We start from the raw sequence: 25,114 nt of genomic DNA, 5'->3' as shown, positions 1-25,114 counted from the left end.
TATCCCATTGATAAGATACCTCTTTTGAATGGTATAAAACCTGTTTCATTTCATAAACAGCTTGATTTTGTATGTGATGCATGTCATTTTGCCAAGCATAGAAGGTCCAACTTTCCTGTTAGTACCTCTAAGACTGAAAAGTGTTTTGACCTATTGCATATGGATGTTTGGGGTCCTTTTGCTGTTAGGACTTTGAAAGGGGAACATTACTTCCTTACCATTGTTGATGATTATAGTAGGTTCACTTGGATACATTTGCTAAGACACAAGTTAGAAGTCAAGACTGTTTTCCAGAATTTCTATAATCATGTTTCAACTCAATTCTCAGCAAAAATCAAAACTGTTAGAACTGATAATGGCACAGAGTTTATGATGGACACCTTATTCAATGAGAAAGGAATTGTTCATCAAAAGTCCTGTATTTACACACCCCAACAGAATGGGGTGGTGGAGAGAAAGCATCAACACATTTTAGGTGTTGCTAGAGCCCTTAAATTCCATTCTGGATTGCCAACAAAGTTCTAGGGATATTGTGTGTTACATGCCTCATACCTCATTAATAGACTGCCAACTGAAGTTCTTAATGGAAGGATCCCCTATTAAGTCTTGACTGGGAAAGCCACTGATTATGATTACTTAAGGCCTCTTGGTTGCTTGTGTTTTGGTGCAACTATTTCACAAGGAAGAAATAAGATGCAGCCTAGAGCAAGGAAGTGTATCTTTTTGGGTTTTCCTGCAAATGTAAAAGGTTACATTTTATATGATATTGTTGATAAGAACATTTTCCTCTCAAGGGATGTTAAATTCTATGAGCTCTTATATCCTTTTAAAGGGCAAGATTCAGAACATCATCCCATTGGAGAGCCTAATCCCCCCTTGCCTGTGTTTCCCACTTGTGTTGAGGAGAGATCAGTTTGCTGGCAGCCTACAAGCTCTACACATATTCCATGTGAAGTTGAAATTAGAGAACCTGCAGTGGAAAGAGATGGGCCACCTGAACCCTTTTTACCAATCAATGATAATGCTGAGGACCTGGTTTTAGTCCCTGAGCATGAGTCAGTGCCTAAAAATGATGAATTGGCCAATGATACTATCTCTATTGATATCTCTGGTGACAGCCTGCCAAGAGATGAAGTTGAACATTCACAACCTAGAAGATCTACAAGGCAGAGAGTTATTCCTACAAAGCTGAATGATTATTATTGTCAAACCTTGCTAAGCAACACAACAGGTTTGAGAACCTCTCCTCACCCTATCCACAAGTTCATTTCTATTGATCACTTGCATCCCAATCATAAATCCCATGTGGCTTCTATCACATCCACACCTGAACCACAATCCTATAATGAGGCTATTCACCATGAACAGTGGAGGAAGGAAATGCAGTCTGAGATAGAGGCCCTAGTTCAAAATGACACTTGGATACTAACAGAGTTACCCAAAGGCAAATCACCCATTGGATGTAGATGGGTCTACAAGGTTAAGCACAGGGCTGATGGTTCCATTGAGAGGTACAAGGCCAGGTTAGTGGCTAAAGGGTACACTTAACAACTTGGTGTGGACTACCTAGAGACCTTTTCTCCAGTGGCAAGAATGACCACCATCAAAACATTTCTAGCTATGGCAGTGGCTAAAGGTTGGGACATTCAACAGCTTGATATCAACAATGCATTCCTACATGGAGATCTTGATGAAGAAGTATATATGGTTTTACCCCCAGGGTTTGAAGGGAATAGGCCTAATCAGGTGTGCAAGTTGCTCAGATCTCTATATGGCCTCAAACAAGCTAGTAGGCAATGGAATGCTAAGCTTACTAAGGCCTTACAGGCTGATGGTTTTCAACAGTCTGCTGTTGATCCTTCTCTTTTTACTAAGACTACAGCAAGCTCCTTCATTGCCTTACTTGTCTATGTGGATGATATCCTTGTAGCAGGTAATGATTCTGTTCAGATACAAGGGCTTAAACAAATGCTAGATGCTTCATTTAAAATCAAGGACCTTGGCAGCCTTAATTTTTTTTTAGGCATTGAAGCTTGCAGATCCACTAAAGGCATCAACTTATGTCAGAGGAAATACACCTTGGAGATTTTGCATGAGAATGGCTTTCTAGATGCAAAGCCTGCTAATATTCCTTGTGTCACTGGATCAAAGCTCACTATTACTGATGGCACATTGCTTGACAACCCTGAGACATACAAAGACTAATTGGCAAGCTCTTATACCTTACCAACACCAGACCTGACATCACTTATTCTGTTCAGCAATTAAGTCAATATGTGGATAAGCCCAGGGATGTTCACCTAGCTGCAGCCCATAGGGTTTTGAGATATCTCAAAGCCTCACCAAGGAAAGGTCTGTTCTATACTGCTAACTCCCATTTAACCTTGAAGGGATTTTCTGTAACACCACCCCCCCCCCCCCCCCCAAAAAAAAAAAAAAAAAACAAGGCCCAATTGAAGCCCTAACACAAGCAGATTAACAACAAAACTAGCACAGCGGAAGATAAACGGAAACTGGATAAAAGAAATCCAAAAAGGGGTGTTATGCCACGTATACCACACTAGGTAACGCTAAGGCAACAATCTGCAAGTGTATAATACTATCCCAATACATCAATCTAAACAGTCTAAAAACATTGGCGCACAGGCCACAAAAACACAAAGGTGCTAAGCTACCAGGCTCTAGACATCGCTTTCGTCTAAACACCACCTGAAAGATACAAAGATAAACATTGGGACGACGCCCGGTCAGCGAATAATGCTGGTAACCCACCAATACCGTTAACATCATAAATAGGTAGATATAAGATATAAAAACCATCACTAGTACAGAAATGCACATTCGCTACCCTTGTAAATGGTCATCCGCTACCCTTGTACAAGGGTAGCGGATTTGAGGGACGCTGAAAGTCATGAGCTTTCTGCTACCCTTGTATAGAAGGGTAGCGAATATTATTATATTTTTAAAGCATCCGCTACCCTTCTTACAAAAGAAGGGTAGCGGATTATTTTTAAAAAAAAAAAAAACAAAAATCATTTTATTTTTAAATCCCCCAACTTTTTAAAAATCCTATACGAAATTCATACACTACATATCAACACAATATTATCAACAAACTATCAAAACACTATTATCAATAAACTATCAAAACACAATATTATCAACACACTATATATTAACACTATTATCAACACACAACACACTACACACTACATATTAACACAATATTATCAACACACAACACACTACATATTAACACAATATTATCGACAAACTATATCAAATACTAAAGTAAAAGTAAAGGAGCAAGATCACTTATTCCTAATGAAATAATTTTTTATTCAAAGGTGATGAGCATGCAACCAAAACTAAAACTTAACTAATAAATTTGCATATGATAATAGATACTTTATACTTTTAAGTATATATGCATGTATAAAAAGAAGGAATAAAGCACATGATCTTTAAATATGATTAGCATGCTACATTCATCACATAGATCGATCATAAATAAATACAATGTATAGTGTACTTTTTTTTGAATATTATTGTACTTAAAACTCGTAATGAAACATACCTCTCCACCGCTGTCTTCCTCATCATGATTCACTTCAGACTCTTCCTCATCACCTCCCTCCTATTTGTCAATCACAAGAAAGACTCAAACTTCAAACATAAAACATACTAAAGAAACAAGACAACCAAGATAACTATACGAATTGAATAATATATGAAAACTTATTAACCTTTTCTTAGTCGTAAGCTTCCATCTGTCTGTTGTAGTCCTCCTTGCGCTGCTATGCCTTAGCAATGTAGGGAGCTTTCTCCTAAATTTCAAATATTTTCATTAAAAATGCTCCACAACCCATTAAAATGATGAACCCAACCGCAAATATACCAAATAGCAAACAATCTACCCTTTTCAGACATGAACTTCCACTTATCTCCAGCAGTTTTACCAACCTATTTTCCAAACATTATTACTACTCCACTAGAAATTTAAATCACAATTTTTTGTATGGAAAACAAAAAAACACAACAAACAAAACAGAGAAATCACTCACAGCAGCAACTGATTTGTTCTTAGGATGCTTTTTCTTGTACTCTTTCCTGAATTGTTCCCTGTACTCCAAAACAAATAAAGATATTCATTTTTTAAATTTACAAAGAAAATGCTATTTTTTAGGTAGAGAACTGTGACTTAATCAAAATTTAATTGAGTACATTTAAGAGCAACTAGTTTTCAATATACCCTTCTGTCCTTAACAATAAACAAATTGTTTCTCCCCAGCAGCAATTCTAGCATTTCCTCACAAAAAGGTCACCAGCCATCATAATAAACAAGAGCCAGATTACCTGCCAATAGAGAATTTCTTGCACGGTAGCTGACTTGGGGTCCCCTTCAGGCCACATTGGCACAACTACATATACAGCAAATTGTTCCTTGTTATATTAAGTGTAGACAACATTAAGCGAGTGCTTAGATATCATGAGTAGCAGAGTTTCATGCATAAATTTTCAACATTGAGAATGATAGATAAAAGTAAAACTGAGTATTTGTTATGGAAGAGGTAATATGAAGACTTGAATTGTTGAAAACTTGAAATCTGAATTTTGTATGGAGTACACCAAAACTATAAAATACCATCAGAATTGAAGGCAAGCCTATAAAGGGAAAAAGACAAGCATATTGGCATAAAATGCCACAACTGTCCACTGTTGATCATATGACTACATCTTTACCAGTACAGAAAAATGAGGGCATATAATTCCTCTCGAATGGAAAATAGAACTCACATTCAAGCATGGAATTCCAACAAGTAGAAACCAGAAAGTTCTTCAAGGTAAAAATATTTAATGTAACATAAAAACATAAATACTATGTGAAACGGATGCAAAATGTAAATATCATGTGAACCTCATAAGAAAACGTAAGGAAACAGATGGACATGGAGGAATACTAATTAGTGATCCCAGTGGATTTACCACGTTAGTATATTGGACTATTTTAACACGTTATATATTGATTACTTTCAGAAATAATACAATAAAAAAATAACTTTCAATACATTGAACAAATTTAGTCTAATTACAAAACCATCTATATCTTTGTTTACAATAGATATGTGATACCTGGGCTGCTGGAATATACTGCCAAACCAGCTGATAAATCGGCATCATCATTAACCCCTTTTTTAGGCATTTTAGATAGTATAGGTTAACTTATTGAAGATATACATTAAATTATATTGATAATAGCAATACTACGGTTCAACATCATCATCAGCAATACAGTTCAACAAAGTCTTAAAATAAAAATTAACAAATATAATATTTATTAAAATCATAATTATAAAAACTAATTTTAACCAAAAAAAAAAAACAAAAAAAAAATTACCTGCACGGCTTCAGTTCGGCAGATCGGAGCAGCTGGCGGCGGTGGAAATCGTAGAACAGTGGAACTCGCGGCTGGCTTCAGTTCGGAGCCGCTGAGAACGGTGGAACTCGCGGCGGTGGTGGAGACGGCGGATGATGGAGCCCTTAGCTTGGTGTCGGCAGCGTCGTGGGAGGATGATGGAGGTGGTATCGACGGCGGAGGTGTGGTGAGGGCGACGGCGGAGGTGTGGTGAGGGCGACGGTGGTGGTTTGGTGAGGGGAGTTGAGGAGATGTGACTTACGCTGGCTGAGAGGTGTCAGAGCGATCGAGGGTTTCATTTTAATTTTTTTTTTTTTTTTGTTTCCAGATCTGGTTGTCGCTGCCTTTTCTACGAGCAAGGATAGCGGAAAGTACATCCGTCCTTTTTTTTTTAGAAAGTCGCTACCTTTTTTACTAAAAGGGTAGTGGTTTCTTGTTCATTTATTTACAATTATGCCACCGTCCTCTTTTTTTAAAACAATACACTACCCTTGTTTAAAGAAGGGTAGCCTAAAATCATGCTTCTTTGCTCTATTTTGTACTAGTGCATTTTCGAAACGAAATACATATATATAAGTCAAAAACCAAGATCAAAAGACAAAACAAGACTCACCACTCACAAGGATAACACCGGGAACACATCCCAACCACAAAGGTTAACCACACACAAGGATAAAGACTCACCCAACGGCAACACATGCCAAAACACCACAAGCCTCCGTGACTACACACGTCACGAGAGAAGATCACACAACACCGGCTTTAAAAGCCCTCGCAACATCACCCATCACGAGTTTGGTATGCCTTCCTTATGCCCTGTTCCAACCTTATGGCTACCCCGAACCTTGTATCTTCTTTCCAACCATTACCTCCAGGATCCCCTGTACAGCCAAGTCCAACCTTATTCCGCCGGGACCGTCGTCCCCCACCTATAACCACCAACGAACCACCACCAATCACGGCAACACATGCCCGGATAACACATGTTATCCCCCAATCACGTGGACCCATCACTCAGGCCACAACTCCATAATCACGTCACGGCCACTACGAGGACCGCTGCAATACCTTGGTGACTAGTGTCCCATACCACTAATCGTGCAATCCAGGTAGAGCCACACACGCACCACCACTCACACGAGAGTCAAACAACGGATTACAACGAAGGTATGAAACATACTCAATCAAGGAACGGGTCACAGCCCAACGACAACAACGATGAATAACACAAGTTATCATCAACCAATCGGAAGGTACAAACAACACACACGCTAGCATTAAGATAACAAACAAGCATGCTTATCAACGGAGAAACTCAAGATAGTTCCGAGGAACACACAAGACACCTCTTGGTCCAACGAAACACAATGTTGAACACTTAGCACGATTCAAGACACCAAAGTCCTACATGGATACCTACCATATAGTTCTAGACCTACGAAACACCAAGAAGACACTCAAATAGTTCCACAAAAGAACATCGGGAAGCCAAAAGACCAAACACCAAGACAACCAAATCATGGGGAACAAATCCCGAACCAAACACCACCGTGTACCCCGCGGGTGGACCCACGGGTAGTGCCCCACCCGTGGTCCCGCCTGCGGGAACAATATCCCACGAGGCTGTGTACCCGCGGGTAGGCCGGCGGGTGGTGCCCCGCCCGCCGTTCCGCCCGCGGGAACATACTTGTTCCACAACAAATCCCTTCGGGGATTTTCTTCTCCAAACACAAATTCAAGTCCAAAACATGCCAAATCTCACCAAACACAACAAAATGACTTAAACCAAGGAAAATACCAAGCAATGGCACAAAGGAACCCTAAACACAAGCTCTAGGTATGCAATATCACAAGATAAATGCATAAACCCTCACATTTCATAGCAAAGAACAAGTAGAATCCAAGAAATCACATATAGGTAAGCAAAATAGGTTTTGTAGAGCATGGGTTACCTCTTGAAGACCAAAAGATTTCACTTTACACCACAACAAGCTCTCCACAAGGCTTACTTCTCAAACCCACTTCAAGATCAAACCAAAAGATCATAAAGATCTCACCTTTAAGAAAAAGACAACTAAGATGGAACCAAAAAGACTAGACAAGCTTAGATCTTACCCTTCTAGATGCCCAAATAGGTGAAAGGTTGAATCTTGGAAGCAAAACTTGGAATCTTGACAAGGGTCTCAACTTGGCTTGGAGAATAAGCTACACTTCTATTCTAGAGAGAAGGTAGAGATATTTTTCTAGGAATTGTAAGGAATGAAATGAAGAAGTCTTCTAGGTTAGGATACAATACTAACTCTTGGTGAAAAGACAAGGCTACCTTACTAACCCTTAGAAAGTGTAAGGAACAAGGGAACTCCTCTCTAAGCACAAGGTACAACACAACTTAAAGATTGACTAGTCAAATACTAGTCCTTGAGTATTAAAAATCAGGATTTTAGGAATCAATTCCTCAAAAGAATTAGAATTAATTACTCAATTAATTCATGGATTGGAGTGTGGATTTTTGGGGTGTCACATTTTCTGATTCAGATTGGGCTACTTGCCTTGATTCTAGGAGATCTGTAACAGGCTACTGTATCTACCTAGGGGACTCTCTGATTTCTTGGACAACTAAGAAGCAGGCAACCATTTCAAGGTCCTCATCAGAAGCTGAGTATAGAGCCTTAGCTTCCACTGTTTGTGAAATTCAATGGCTCCTATATCTATTGGCAGATTTGCAGACACACTTTGCCAATCCTATTCCCCTTTTTTGTGACAATAAGTCTGCTATAGCTATTGGAGAAAACTATGTGTTTCATGAGCGCACCAAACACATAGAGATTGATTGTCATGTTGTAAGGCAACAAGTGGCAAAGGGGACTGTCAAACTGCTAAGCATTCCCTCACAAAGTCAAGTGGCTGATGGTTTCACTAAAGCCTTGCCAAAGCCATTGTTTGATATATTTCATGCTAAGCTGGGACTTCAAGACATTCATTCTCCAGCTTACGGGGGTGAGGGGGGGGGGGTGATGAATAATCAATCAAAAGGTGATGAATAATCAAGCCAACTGAACAGATTGGTTGAGCTGAGGCATGGTGTATGTTGCTTTGTGGACCAAGGGTGTTTTAGTATTTTCTTTTTTGTTTCTGTTATAACTGATTTTTCATCAGTTAATATAGCAGTTGTCCTCCTTGTTTGACTTCACTTCTTCTTCCCGTTTTTTCTTCTGTAATCAAAAAGCTCCCAAGATGAATAACACGAATTCTCTTCTTCTCCTTTGCATCATGACCAAACAGTCACACTAAATCCATCAATTATTAAATTTAAAATTATTTAACATTTTAACTAGAAGTTGACGGGGAATGGGGAATCCCCGTCCCTGCCTAATTCCCCGCGGGGACGGGGATGGGGAATATTTTTAATTCCCCGCCGGGGACGGGAAGGGGTAGCGGGGATGGGGATGGGGTAGCGGGAACGGGGACGGGAGCATACTCCCCGCCCCCGCCCCGCCCCGTTGCCATCCCTAAAAATGCACAACTATGACTTGTGGTAGAAATATTGGATTAACTGGTGCAATAATAATTTTAGGTAGAAGTACCCTCACTAGAAAGTACCGTAAGCATAGTTTTTGCAACACAAAATCCTTTTAATTGGCATGATCTATGCTTCCTCTTGGTACGTACCACTTTCGCTAGAAATGAATTCTTGATTTGATCTAGTCCCTTGGTGTGCTCCACTACAATTTTAGTGCCTTGATGCAATACACCTTCAAAAACATAAGCAAACCTTCCTTTCTCAAAAAGACAATGATAATAGGCATAGTTTATCATCTGTGTTGAATATATACTGTAAATTAGGTGCACATTTTCATCAATGACAATGCATGATTCTAATTAATTGACCAAAGTTCATGTTAAATTTTATATTGTAATTTTTTAATACACTCTAACATATTCATAGTATATGTTTAACAATTATGTCAATTTTGATTGGGATGACGTTCGAACCTAAAACCTTCCTTATGAAAATCAATGAGTACAGTAAGTTAAAAATAATAAATAGTAAATGGAATATTTCGTTACTAAATTTTACACGAACAGAATACAAGGGTATTTAAAAAAAAAAAAAAAAAAAAAAAAAAAAAAAAAAAAAAAAGTAAATGATATAATGAGAGTAAAATAGAAAAAATATAAAAAAATACTAAAATCAAAATAATATTAACAATTCATTTCTACAAACTATTACATAAACATTTTTTAGTTCTATTTGGGGCCTAACTTTATTAGCTCTTATTAAATTTGTAGGTAGATAATAGTGAAAAAAATCGAGAAGTATAAAGAGATCTTATTGAAGCAGCATTTGTAATTGTATGTCAAAATTGCTGACCTGGTCAACAAAAAAACTTATTTAGCATGACATACCAAGAGAGATTACAATTGCAAGGAATTGCAAGGGTGCAATTATGGGCCGTTTGGTTCACGAAATAGGCCTGGAATGGAATAGCATTCTCAGTAATAGGCCTATTCCGGTGTTTGGTAGAAATTTCTATTCCCGGGAACATTGTTCCTGGGAACGACCTATTCCCCTTACAAGGGGAATAGAGATTCCGCCCCCCCCCCCCCCCCCCCCGGTATTAGGCTATTCCTGAGTTCTCAGGAATAGCTTTTATATTTTATTTCCAATTTTATCCTTGTTTAATTTAAAAACTTGTATGCTATCTCTTTCTGTTTGTCTTCTCATCTCTTTTGTCATTTGCATTAGATTGGAATTCTTCTTCAAGCTTCAAACAAAAGATATTCTTCTCAAGCTGAATCTCATTAAAACAAATGCAGGGATGCAGATCAAGGTAGCATGATGTTGTCCTAAATTGCAACAGAATATCATCAGCACCACTAATCAAGCAATCCACCTCCTTTACAACAATTACAAACTGGGCACATCAACAAGCAATCCCCAGATCTGCTGGCTCTCGCCGGCGATGATAATGCCGATCTGCTGGCTCTCGCGGGCGATGGTGGCGGTTCTGTTTCTCTACCGTCCTTGTTCTTGGCGGCATCGGATGGTGAGAAGTGGAAATTGTGAGAGATGGTGAGAGATGTGAGACGGTGGGTTTGGTAATTTGGTGAGAGATTTGAGGAGGGTGAGAAGTGGATGTTTTAGAATACATTATTATTATTATTATTATTATTATTATTATTATTATTATTATTATTATTATTATTATTATTATTATTAAGGGCATTTATGTCTTTTAAACATATATTCCATTTCTATTCATTAACCAACCAAACGTTAGAATACAATTCTTAAAGTCTATTCCTTCCGCGAACCAAACAATAGAATACAATTTCTATTCTATTCCGTACCTATTCCATTCCTTATGGAATAGCATTCCTATTCCCTCTAAATTCATTCCGTGAACCAAACGGCCCGTTAGCGTTAGACATCAGAATTTCCCATCTATTACTTTTATTTTTTTTTTTTTTTTTTTTTTTGAAATAGCCCATCAATTACTTTAACAATAATTATTGGTCTACATAACTATTTAGATCACGGTTCAAAAACATATAAAATATATTATTTTAACTCATAAAATACATTATTCTAACTCATAAAATACATTATCTTACACCGAAAATTTCATTATTTTAACACATAAAATACATTATACATTAATTTTCACTTATAAAATACACTATTCTAACACATAAAATACATTATTTTAACTTATAAAATACATTATCTTACCCCAGAAATTTCATTATTCTAACACATATAAAGTACATTATTCTAATACATAAAATACATTATCTTATTCTAGAATATCCATTATTCTAATACACGTGTGGAACAAGAATTTTTTTAAACTTCAAAACGACGTCGTTTTGGACTGTGATCCACACAGCGGTGCAAGGACGGAGCCAAAAGGGGGCAGCTGCCCCCTTAACCCCACCCGCGCCCCATATATAATATTTGTATGTATATATGTATATATAGTATAGGATTTAGTATTAATATAAAAAAACTATAAATATCAACAAAGAATGATTTAGAATAGTTGGTACAACATATGTTTGACAATAGTGAAGGTTAATGGTTTGATTTGAATCTTGGCATCAACATAGTTTTACAGTTTTTTTGACTCCTTCCCCTCAACACAATCACATTTTTAATATTTAATACACACACACACACACACACACACACACACACACACATATATATATATATATATATATATATATATATATATATATATATATATATATATATATATATATATATATATATATATATATATATATAACATTCTTTTATATTAATAATGAGATGTGTAATTTATAATGTATTTTTTATTCAAATTATTTAATCAAATTAATTATGTTTCATATTTTGTTATGAATATTTTTATAAAGTTTCGATGTGTTTTATTTTTCGCACATATCCAACAATCTTTACAACTATATTTCTTAGGTAATCTATTTTTTTATTTTTTAAAATTTATTTCTTTTGTTTTAATGTTTCGCCTTTACTGGGAAAATTTTCTAAATCCGTCTGTGCTTCTTCGTCGGTAAATACCCTGGAAACGTGTTCATCATGAATGGTGAACACAGGTGCAAATGATACCGTTTTACGTAAAAAAAAATAAAAAATAAAAAAAAATCACGAATGTGGTGTTAACGGCGCGCGTTTGGTCAGATTATGAATTTTCTGTTATGAGATTATGAATGTACTGTAAATTCATAATCTCATAACAGAAAATTCATAATCGCATAAAACAAAAACATTTATTAAATTATGAATTTTCTGTTATGAGATTATGAATTTACTGTAAATTCATAATCTCATAACAGAAAATTCATAATCTCATAACAGAAAATTCATAAATGTTGAAGAAGCTTGCGCTACGGAGGAGCAGCCATGGTTTCGGACGGGAATGTGTAGGCATGGTTCCAAAGTGAATGTGCAGGCATGGATTCATAATTTATGAATGTTCAAAATCATTGCTCACCTCAAATTAAAGTGAAACCACGAAATGTGAAAATGAAGAAGAAAAGTCACGCGATTAATTAAGGAAGGAAAAAAAATAAAAAATGGTGCATTAACACCGTTGGGACCGTGTTCACCATCCATGGTGAACACGGTTCCATGGCATAGCGATATTTTCTTCGTCCCCTCAACCAAATTTCTGGGCTCCTTCCCTATAGCTGTGTGAACCACGATCCACACAATAATTTGCCTTATTTTCTTTTTTTTTTTTTAATAATTTGCATAAAACTAATAAACTTAAAAAAAAAAAAAAAAAAAAAAAAAAAAAAAAAAAAAAAAAAACCAGCTAAGCCTTAGTTGTTGTTTCATGCATGTCAACCTCACTCTGTACAGCATACGATCCTACTTACCTTGACCTTTTCACAGCTATAACAGTGAAACCCGAAACCAATATAATTATTAAACATTCTTAATTAGCCAGTAGGTGACGACGGTGCGTAACGTATAAACATAAGTTGAAGAAAAATAAATTAAATATGCAGTAGTTGGAAGTTTAGTTTTAACCTTAATAGTTTTACAATTTATTACCAAATTTCTCTCTATAAATTGGCCCAAGCACTAAGCCAAAGATGCCCAATTCAGTTTCCTCTTATACTCAACATACATACCTACCAGTGACCAATTGCTATCAAAAATGAAAGCCTTCAACCTCATGATACTAGCAGTAGTCTTGGTGCTCTTCTCAGAAACAACACAGTTATCGTGGGCTGCATGCGATGTGCAGCAGCTGAGTCCTTGCCTAAGCGCCATAACGTCCAAGACTAAACCATCTCAGCTCTGCTGCCAGAGCCTTATTCAACAGAAGCCTTGCTTCTGCCAATATCTCAAGAATCCCACACTCAAAAATTATGTCAACTCCCCAGCTGGTAAGAAAGCCGCTCAAACCTGCAAGGTTTCAATTCCCAAGTGCTGAGAAGACCTTCACTTCCATCATGGCTTCCTTCATCTATTATCCTACAATATTATATTCACTACTTTGTATGTGTGTACGCTAAATTATTAAAAATAATAAACACATTTCTCGGTGTGTTTTATTATGTCTTGAATATTACTCTCACCTTCCTGAATTGGTTGTCACATTTACTTTTTTACATGTTTTTTAAGAAATTAAAATAAATGTTATGTGTTTTTCAATTATGCCCTTCACTTTTCTCAGTTTTGGAAATAAAAGCAACAAAAAATGTAAAATTCATAAGAGTAAATTGGGAAAAGAGAAAAGTAGAATGATGGTGATGTTCAATTTTGTAAAAAAAGTAATGTTTTTAGACAAAGTAAAAAGGAAGATAAGACACGTAAAAACGGCCAGAGATTATAGCCTGGCTTGCTTGATTATTATATTTGTACCGGTTACATGTCATTTTTATATGAAAGATCAATTAACCCTTATGTTTTTCTATCTCACATTTGTGATATCATTGACATAATTTTATTTTGATTCTTCAATTCCAGTACACCAACATTATATTTACACTTCTATGTAAAATATTTGAGTAAATCACAATCTTAAGTCATTACTCTTAATCTATCACCCAAGTATTAACTGAACTGTCCATGTAGGTAGCTCCCTATACAAAGTTACAATTTTATGCCTATAGAAAGTTAAAAATTTATTATAGTTAATCTTTATAATTTCTCTATAGTCTAGAAAATAAGTTTAAATATATTAATCTTTTAGACAAATTATAACCTTTAAAGAAACATTGGCGACTAGCTATCCTTTAGAGAAATTAAATATATTTAATATATAGACGACTGGCGATCGTTGAACGGTCACCGGTCGATTTTGAAGATGGCGACCAACATATCGCCTTCTGCAACCGTTGAGAAGGTGACCATTTGGGTTGCCTTCTCACTGGAGAAGGCTATCTAGTGGTCACCTTCTGCTTGAGAAGGTGACTATTCGATGGTCACCGGTCACCAATGTTTGTTATTGGAATAGTGCCGGAGTTGGTCAGAGGGTCGATCGAATCTTAGTGACTTACTATTACGGGCTACTAACCGGTTTGTAGGCTTTAATGTGCCGGAGTTGGTTAGAGGGTCGATCGAATCTTAGTGACTTACTATTACGGGCTACTAACCGGTTTGTAGGCTTTAATGTACCGGAGTTGGTCAGAGGGTCGATCGAATCATAGTGACTTACGATAACGGGCTACTAACCAGTTTGTAGGCTTTAATGTGCCAAAATAACGTGTTGATGCATTTAATTGTACTTTTAAAAAGTTTAGGGGCCTAACTTACTTTTTGAGGAGCTATTTGATCCTTTTTTTTAACATAAATATGATTTTGGGAACAAATTGTTGGAAATATTCTATTCAAAGCAAGCAGCGCATAATGTGGATATATGGTCACTAATGACTTTTCACGTACAATGGAGTGGCTGCATGGGTTGTTGATTTCCAGTCCCTAATTTCTAGCTAATATGTGGATGAAATGAGTTGAAATCTCTCCTATCCTACAGCATATAAAGGAGCTTGTCTTTTTGTCTAAAACACACAAAAAGATATATCTTCTTCTTCATTCCTTCTCATACTAATACATATTATAATATATATATATATATATATATATATATATATATATATATATATATATATATATAATATATATTTCGTGTCAGCCTATTAAAGTCTGAGCAATAGTGAGGTTCGCCTACGTGATTGCTAGTGCATGCTATCCGTAGAAGGTCTGTGTAGCCTGTCGAAAGTGTGCCAGGGTTCTAACTGCACCGTTACCGGGCAAATAACGATTTTAAGGTAGTGTTATTGTAACACGGCACAGATTTCCTTTCAACCATACACCAATAGTGTCCGTGCTTCTTAAAAGGCTTCCAGATCGCGCGTTGACGTTGCTATTTTCCCCAACAGTTTAAAGTGTTATTCGTGCAACAGTCAACCTTATTAGTATTATGGCACCTTCTGTCATACTGGATCTATCAAAAATCACCGAGCTTGATGGGAAAAAATTACAGTAGGTGGGCTCAAAGAATGCATATTCTCTTTGAACAATTAAAGTTGGTTTACGTGCTATATTCAGTTGCACCTGAACCTACTCCAACAGTGTTCTCTCCCTTTGGTGCTACAAAAGCTAACCATGAATCTGATTACACTTTGGGTGAAGAACCAAGAGAAAGCAGTCCTGAAATAGATTACATTCCGGGTCAAGAACCGGGTGTAACTTTTATGCAGTTTAGAAATGACAATGCGGCAGCCAGAGGATGCCTTCTATCACAAATGGATGACGATTTGTTCGACATTTATGTCAAACAAGACTCGGCAAAAGTCATTTGGAATCACTGTCAGAAAAGTACGATTCCAATGAAACTGAAAATCAAAGTTTCAGAACTGTCTACAACAAAAGGAGTAGAAAAATCAAGAAGTTCAAAGGAAGGTGTTTTACATGCAAAAAGCAAGGACACCGAGCATACCAGTGCTACCATCACAATGGCAAAACTAGCAAAAGTCAATCTGACAGAGCAAGATGAGTATTGAGTCTCTTTAAATAAGTAGTTATTTTTGAGTAACTATATTTGCTCTAGTTCTAAGGGTTTCCATGAAGTATGATTGTCTTAGTACTGAATTCTAGTTGAGCTGTCTAGATTTTGATTACTTAGTAGTACTTATTTCTTTAGTATTTTGAATACTAATGACGTTGATTGAAATAATTCGTGCATAGATATTGCTCAAACTTTTTACTAAAATTATTTGTATAAAAATAAGAGCATATATCATAGGCTTCAATTGTAATTTAGTGAGAACATGGAAAAGTCATCATTCTTGAACACTCTGTCTAGGAAGATGGTTTTTAAGTAAACTTCGGTTTCACCACTCGACCTGGGAGTACTTAAGAAGTAGGGCGTTGATCATGCAGGCTAGTTAGAGCGCCACTTGATCTCCACCTAAAATGAGGTTGACTTTCATATGTTGTTAAACAATCAAAGCCTTGCAATAAAAATTGTTGAAGTACTGCAATAGTAATATTGATCTGCACTCTATGAATGCTTTATATGAGTTTTGATTTCCTCAAGGGAATGGAAAATTGTGCAAGTGGCAACTCTGAAGTCTCATTGTTGAGAGATATTTCTGAATAAATATGAGCTCGAACATATTCCTTGGGTATAAGATTAATTTCTTATAAGAATATGATGTGAAATTTGTGATTATGTTGTTCAACTTGATGTAGCATGTAGACAACATTATTTCTATGGCTTACTAACAATGAGCATTTGAATATATATTATTTAAACTCTTGGTTGAGTCATATTAAAATACCTATAATTCCTAGTTAAAGGGTAATTGTGATCAATTGAGATAACCAAGTTTGTTGAAATACATTCAACTGTTGAGCATGTGTCAGGCAGAGTGCAAAGCTTCTATAATGGTCCACAAAGTAAGTCGGCAAAACTCAGTCTACAAAGGAGCTAATGATGGACACCAAATATTAGTCTGGTAAGAGATAAAATACATTTGACAAAATATTTGTAAGTGTTGCGTGCCTTGTGGGGGTAATAAACTCCTATATTTTCATCAAAAGTTTCTCTGTGGCATTGAGAATAATGATGAAAGAGGATATTTCATGTTAAACATGAAAATCTCAAGGGATTATTTACGAGTAAACGAAGTACTCATCAAAGTGCATGTAAGTTTGATCAAGAGAATCAACTTACTTGAGGGCTAATTATGAGGATTAGTCGCTGACTCATTGGAAGGACTTAAAGTCCAAGTGGTAATGAATTCGTGGTGGATCCCACTTCTGTGGTCAAACGAAGCCATGAAAAGAGTTACAAAATAGTACACTAGTTGGTCATTTCGACAGTGTGTGTACTTGTGAGGTTGAGCTACAGCTCTTAATGAATTCATAACTCTTTAAGAAAGGGTGGTTTTGTTGAGACAAACCTAATGAATTCACCGCATAATAATGACATGAGTACAAAGTGCTCTTGGTGACTTATACTCAATTGGGGTGGTCTATGTTGAGGTAGACCTAAAGAGATCCCTAACTTGAGTAGAAAAGGGCTAACCGCCTCTTATGAAAGATAATGGGGTTATCCCAAGAAGCTAAATGGCTAAGAAATATGGCGATAACCGTGCAATTGTGGGGGTGTCAACACCTTCACCACATTGTGATTCACAAACTATCATTTGCGTTGCCAATAACAGTGCCTATGATAGAAAGAAAAGACTTACAACTGATTTATGTCTTTAACTACTCTATAAGCCTTTAATGGTAGTCTATACTAAGATAGACTTGATAGAGTTAAAAGTCTATATTGAGATAGACTTGATAAGACATAAAAATCTGTAATGCGGTAAGACTTGTCAGAGTTAAAAGTCTATGTTGTGATAGACTTTGACAGGGTAGAAGTCTATATTTGAGACAGACATAACATTCTTTAATACTAAGGGTGTTCATAAGAAGTCAAAGAGTTTGACTTTTGTAGGACCTGCTTTTTGAGTTGGTGTGTGCATTCGAGTTCAAAATTTATGTAACCGGTGAGTTCAAGATTCATATCACTCTCGGGTAGAAAATTACTCAGTGTCACTACGTGTCAGTTCAAGTTCTCAAACACTGACATTAAGACCAACTCATTTGTATTGCTCAGACATTATCTTTTCCAAGCTTATACTTTGAATGTGTGGGGATTGTTGGAAATATTCCATTCAAAGCAAGCAGCGCATAATGTGGATATATGGTCACTAATGACTTATCACATACAAAGGAGTGGCTGCATGGGTTGCTCATTTCCACTCCCTAATTTCTAGCTAATATGTGGATGAAATGAGTTGAAATCTCTCCTATCCTACAGTATATAAAGGAGCTTGTCTTTTTGTCTAAAACACACAAAAAGATATATCTTCTTCTTCATTCCTTCTCATACTAATACATATTAATATATATATATATATATATATATATATATATATATATATATATATATATATATATATATATATATATATATATATATATAAAATATGTATATATAATATATAATTCGTGTCTGCCTATTAAAGTCTGAACAATAGTGAGGTTCGCCTACGTGATTGCAAGGCATGCTATCCGTAGAAGGTCTGTGTAGCCTGTCGAAAGCGTGTTGCAGGGCTCTAACTGCACCGTTACCGGGCAAATAACGCTTTTAAGGTAGTGTCATTGTAACACGGCACAGATTTCCTTTCAACCATACACCAATAGTGTCCGTGCTTCTTAAAAGGCTTCCAGATCGCGCGTTGATGTTACTATTTTCCCCAACACAAATTACCACTAACTTCCAAAGTTCATGTAAAAGCAAACTTAGCGCCATGTCATTACTAACTGGTTGATAACTTAATTATTAGCTTCACTGCACCTCGTTTTCAGTTTCAATAGAACTTGTTGGAGTTTAAGAATTCAATTGTATTATCTAACAGAGTTCATGAACATATCTACCCATTTTCCTATATGAAAATAACACATGGGATTAGTAAGGGAACAATTAAAGTGTCCTGAGATACGATACAAAAAAATTAAAAAAAAAAAAAAAACAAAACAAAACAAAAAAACAAAAAACAAAAAACAAAAAAAAAACAAAAAAACAAAAAACAAAACCCAAAAAAAAGTTAATTCCATTTTTTGTCTTAGATTTATAGGTACAAGTTCACTTTTAGTCCTTTTTTATTAGAACATTCTCATTTGGTCCTAGTATTAATGTTGCATGATCATTTTTAGTCCCCCGCCAACAAAATCATAGAAATATCATTAAATATATACAATGACATTTTGATCTTTTTTTAATACAAAGTAGGTTGACTTGCTATATTTTTTATGTTTATTGTTTTTAAATTCATAATTGAAGACCGAAATGCCCTTGTATTTAACGATATTTAAATTGTTTTGTTGATAAAGGACCAAAAACGGTCATACAACAATAATAATAGGACCAAAAGTGAATGTTCTAATAAAAAAAAGACTCAAAGTGGACTGTAACTTATAAATTTATGACAAAAACGGAATTAACTCAAAAAAAATAAAAAAAAAATAACAAAACAAAACATTCACCAAAGTTGTTACAACATAGACAAGCTTGGCATGATTGTAAACTCATAAGACCCTCAATTAATTTATTTCAACTTAATTACAGAGGTCAGTATTCAAATAAATTCAGAAAAAAAAAAATCATATTTGAAATATTGTAAAACATATATGTACACCTTAGCTAGGAATAAGTATTCGTATATACATAATAAATACTTATCACCCCGTCTAACGTCAATCATTTGGTTATTGCTTACACAAGTACATAAGCTAATTACCGTAAAAGTATTGACTGTATATATCAAATTGAGTTTTGTCTTAATTGTCACTCAAATTTCTAATTAAATGTAGTGTTGGTGTAAAAAAGATATTTCGTAAATTAGTTGTTAATTGATAGCTTATTATGTGTAAAATGACATTTAAAAGTATAATTTATTTTTCTCAAAAAGTTCATCGAAAAAACTGTTTTGATAAACAACTTTTTGAATTTTAACATTTAAAAAAAATAAACTATTACAAAAAATAGATTAACTAAATTTTTATATTGCGATTGTTTAATCAAGTCAAACAATTAATATTGATCAAACAAATCAAAATTAATTAATAAACTAATTATGTTACTAAACAAATAATTTTTTCCTTAAATTTCACATATATTCTTAATAAATTGTTGTTTTTCAGTTCCCAAAATCCTGACAATTTTATCATAGTCAAAAGTGATGGGCAACCTAATGATGAATAGTATACTGTATACATACTTCCTGTGAATGCACGAGATGCATTAAGACTACCTAATTTACATCTACCGTTACTAGAAAATACATTTAATTTGGTCACTGCAAACTAAGCTTGTCACATGAATCATCTAGGAAAAACAGCTCAAGCTGAAACAACTAAGGACGCAAAGCAACAAAAAGATCGCATACAAAGGATGGCGTATATGCTTACATCTGTAACGTTTTCCTATAAGTTATTATTATAACATTATGATAAGTTACAATGACATTAAGTATTTGATATGTGGTACAACATTAATAACTTAATAGCTAGACTATCATTATGATTAGGAGTCTGGTTAGGGTTTAGGAGACCTAAAGACATACAACCACAATGATGGTCAGTGGTTATATAAGGTCACTAGTCCTCTCATTGCTCACATTACATACCTCATACACCATCTAGAGAGAGCTGAGTAGAAGTGAGAGACAAAATACCCGTGTTATTTCTGCAGTTGTACGTCCGGATCATTCAACCATCATCAACACAAGAACTATGGTTGGAGGTTAGTACGATCATGTCGTCACATATAACCGTTGGTATCAATTGCTTGTATAATCTCTGCCTGGTTCTTTTAATTGCATATATATAATATTTGAATATGTTGTATACACGGTATAATTGAGATACATATTTGAATATTTTTTTGAAATTGTATGTCTGGGCTGCTGAAAAATTAAGTTTTTTTCCGCATTAAGAAACAACAAAAAAATTTCAATTGGATATTAGTTTTTTTTTTTTTTCGTTTGTTTGCCACTGTTTCGCCGTTTTTACCGGATGTGGAATGCCGGTCTTGAGTATGTTGTCGGCGGCTCATCGTTGACGGAGGAGAACGCCGAAAATTTACATTAAAATGAATCCGGTCATTCTTCCTTCAGTTACTATCGACGCTGGCGTTTTTTTTTCCAATGATGTAGCAACGGCGACGCAGAGGTCACGGCTGGACTGGTTTCGAAACACGGTTGAGGCGGACGACGGCGGCGTTTGGCGTTGTGTCGAGGCTGGCGGCAGAGGTGGAGCTGGGTTCTCTCAGTTCCGTCGTTGCTGTCTTCCCCTCTCTCCAGGCAACGCCGGCAACCACTGCATCTTCGTCCTCCATGGTCGGCGCTGCGCTAGGTCTGTTGAACGAAGATGATGATGAAGGACTTAAGAGGATTAGGCCGGGTCTGGCCATTTGGGCCAGACCTGGGCTCATATATATAAAAAAAATTATTAAATCTGGGCCTGTTTTGGTTTTGGGCTCCTTCAATTTAATATATTCATCTTATTTGGACTTTTTCTAATCTAATTATCCAATTGATTTTTTTTTTAAGTCCATTATTAAATTGTTATTCAACTTTGAATAATTATTCAGTTTTAATTTTTAGTTGAATTTTAATTTAATAATATTTTTCAGTTTAAACTGTATTAAGTGTTGCAATTTAATTGTGGAGCACTAGTTACTAACTTATTCATTAGAGCTAATCCTAACAATTACTTAGATGATTGATTGTCATAAAATAAATAAAATAAAACAGAGGTTCAGGATTTTGAAAACAATAAGAGAAAAGATGAGATTCATGGGATTCAAGTATTTAATCACCTAGTGCCAATTAACGTTTGTAATATTTAGTTTGGAATTAAGATTTGTGTGGGAATGCAAGGTGGAATCGAATTACTCCCGTAATTTTTACCCCTAGTGAATTTCCACTCCCGTGGCTTAAACACCCGATAAGATCGAAGATCAGCATTCAATTATTCCTAATTACTACCATCTCCTGATGCGCAACAATCTAGAATAAACTTCCCCTAATAAGTTCCCCTTTCCCAAGTTCCAACCATTAGGTGCAATCTAGAATAAACTTCCCTTAATAAGTTCCCCTTTCCCAAGTTCCAACCATTAGGTGCAATTGTGTGTGCCCTAATTTATGCCCCAACTCCCATTGGTGACACAAACATGGCTATGAAGCTAGTAACTATGGCCATTAATTACAAGCATCAAACAATATTATCACGATTGCAATACTCCGATTGCAACACAAGTATTAAACCCAAATAATAATATATTAAAGAAACTGAGAGCTCAGGCACATAGATCTTTAGCCAAGCATGACTAAGAATTAACCAGATGATTTTCCCAAATCTCCCTAGTCTTCTTCTTGCTTCTCTCTTTCATGTCTCAAAGAATCTCTGAATTGTAAATTATCTTGTTTTTTTTTTTTTTGAATGTTTGAATGTTACTGGTTCTATTACATTGTAGTATCTGTTCATATACTTTCTCAACCTACTGAAACACAAAGAACCAATAACGCCTCCACTGAGGCTTGAACTCATAACCTTCCAAATGGAAGTCCAACCCGGGTACCATTAGACCACATAGTCCTGGTTAAATTATCTATTATAATTATTTACTTTAAACTAAACTACTTCATTAGGGTTGAGGAAGGTGGGATTTTATAGTTGATACAAAGCTAGAAAGGAATAGGAATTTTCCTAATTTAATTTAGGGGGGTGTATTCAATCATGACTTTTGAAGAGTTTTAAAGACTTTTAAAATGATAGATTTTAATAAACTTTGATTGACTTTCATAGAGTCGTTTAAAACTTTTTAAAACTTTATAAGACTCTATAAAAGTCTATATAAAAAATATTCATAGACTTTTATCAACTTTTTATTTTAAAAAGTCTACAAAAGTCATTGAAATTCTAAATTGAATACATCCTTACAAACTTTCAATGATCTTGATTCTTATCATTTATAATTTTCTTACAAAACATTTATAATATATCATAAAATTCTTCTTATTATATAGTTCTTCACCAACATCAACATTCTCAAGATTATTATTTTTATCCTAGTATGCTGAGACTTATATGCTAATTAATTATTCTTAAAAAAATGCTAATTACTTATATATATTATTAATCATCAACAAAAAAAAAAAAAAAACTATTTCATTAGAAAGTCATAACAATATTAAACAATAAAATTTATAATAAAAGAATTGATCAAATAAAATATTTAAAAATATAATTACAAGTTCCCTAAAATAAAAAAAATAAAAATCTAATATATATATATATATATATATATATATATATATATATATATATATATATATATATATATATATATATATTGCTAGACATCTATCACGCAAAGTACTATTATTTTCAATAGCAATTTGAGATTGCGAACAGCAACAAGGTGCTACTATTTCTAACAAGACTGCGAATAACAGTAGTTCGCTATTCATAGTAACCTGTTGTTAAAAAGGGGAAAATATATATTACGAATATAAGCATAAAAAGAATAAAAAAAACAAAATATATAAGTATTTATATGAATATTATGAAACATATACAAAAATTTGACAATGAAAAATTTGCTTTGTTCATGTATTTAGAGGAAATTAGAGAAAGTTAGGGATAAAAAATTCATAGAAAAAATAAAAATCAATATAAACAAGCAATAATGAAGTAAAAATAATATTATTTCAAATTTTTAGATGAAGATTGTAAAGTTTAGGAGAGAGAGAGAGAGAGAGAGAGAGAGAGAGAGAGAGAGAGAGAGAGAGAGAGAGAGAGAGAGAAATTAGTAGAGTTTAGGTATGAGGAAAATATAGGATAATGAAGAAAAAAATAATTTTATTGAATTTAGATAGGTTTATAAAGTTTAAATAGGGAGAAAAAAATAGAGTTTTAATAGAGAGAGAGAAAACATTCAAAGTTGTAAGAAAGAAAATTTTGAAATCTTGGGGTTGATGGTTGGATTTCAACTATTTATATTTGAGAAGGAAAAGTCTACAAAAGTCTTAAAATTAAAAAGTCTACAAAAGTTCATAATTTTTTGAATACCGCATGACTTTTAAAGACTCTTTAAAAGTCTTAATCGAATACCACACGACTTTTAAAGACTCTTTAAAAATCTTGATTGAATACCTCCTGACTTTTAAAGACTCTCTAAAAGTTTGAATTGAATACCTCTAAACTTTTAAAGTTCATAAAAGTCTTTAAAACTCTATGAAAGTCATGATTGAATACACCTCGCTTAGAAAGTTTAGCTTTGTAATGATTAGGCAATTGTTGTAGTCATCTTGCTTTGGAATATTGCCATTTTAAATTAGGAAGTTTCTAAAAATCGCACCCAGTGCAATAGGTATGTTTTGCAGGCTTATTTTTACCTTTTTCTCTTATTATCTAGACTTTAATGTCTTCATAAGAGTTTTAGCCCTTTGAGTCTTCTTTCCAATGGCGCAAGAATCACTTCAATCGGACATTCCTAGCATGAGATATGATCAAAATACTAAACTGCCGCCAATCTGTGCGAGATGAAATGTTACTGGAATTTTTCGACGTGTCGAGCCCCAGGCTCGACGCGTCGAGTTTTCTGCTGAGTCATAGGTTGTAGCCCTTCGAGTCTTCTTTCCAATGGCACAAGAATCACCTGAATTGAACATTCCTAGCATGAGATATGATCAGAATACTAAGCTGTCGCCGAATTCAACGGGAATTACAACTCTTCGGTCTTTTGATCCACTTTTGACTCCAATTTTGTCCTAGGAATTCCCTTGCTCATAACTTTGACCTACAATGGTTCAAAAACACTAACAGACACCGTAAAACATTCAAAACGAGTGTAAAACCATATCCTAATGAGAATAGCAAGGAAAACATGTATTAAATAAGCAAAATTAAAGAACTTAATTACCGAGATGATTTAAAACAACTATAAAAACAAGCACAGATGTGATAACATCACCCCCTCACACTTAAGCATTTGCTTGTCCTCAAGCAAAACCAAGGAATAAAATCACAAGTCAAAACATACAAATTACTCATGCTCTCTCTTGCACAACCTTTCAAACCACCAACCCACTTGCTACAAAACAACAAGC

At 34.9% G+C, this 25,114-nt stretch overlaps 1 protein-coding gene across 1 annotated transcript; it reads right to left on the bottom strand.

Annotated features, from left to right (window-relative positions):
- Positions 1-2,244: 2,244 nt before the first annotated feature.
- LOC109164469 (HMG1/2-like protein) lies at positions 2,245-4,413 on the bottom strand. Its single transcript, XM_019312997.1, has 5 exons — positions 4,357-4,413; positions 4,065-4,127; positions 3,883-3,963; positions 3,578-3,637; positions 2,245-2,304 (listed from the first exon to the last, which is right to left on the bottom strand). The coding sequence occupies exons 1-5, from the start codon at positions 4,411-4,413 to the stop codon at positions 2,245-2,247; spliced, it is 321 nt and encodes a 106-aa protein (XP_019168542.1).
- Positions 4,414-25,114: the final 20,701 nt, after the last annotated feature.

The sequence above is a fragment of the Ipomoea nil genome, unplaced genomic scaffold (assembly GCF_001879475.1).
Source record: "Ipomoea nil cultivar Tokyo-kokei standard unplaced genomic scaffold, Asagao_1.1 scaffold3065, whole genome shotgun sequence".
Classification (NCBI taxonomy): Eukaryota; Viridiplantae; Streptophyta; class Magnoliopsida; order Solanales; family Convolvulaceae; genus Ipomoea; species Ipomoea nil.
This window is presented reverse-complemented; position numbering and strand designations above follow the sequence as displayed.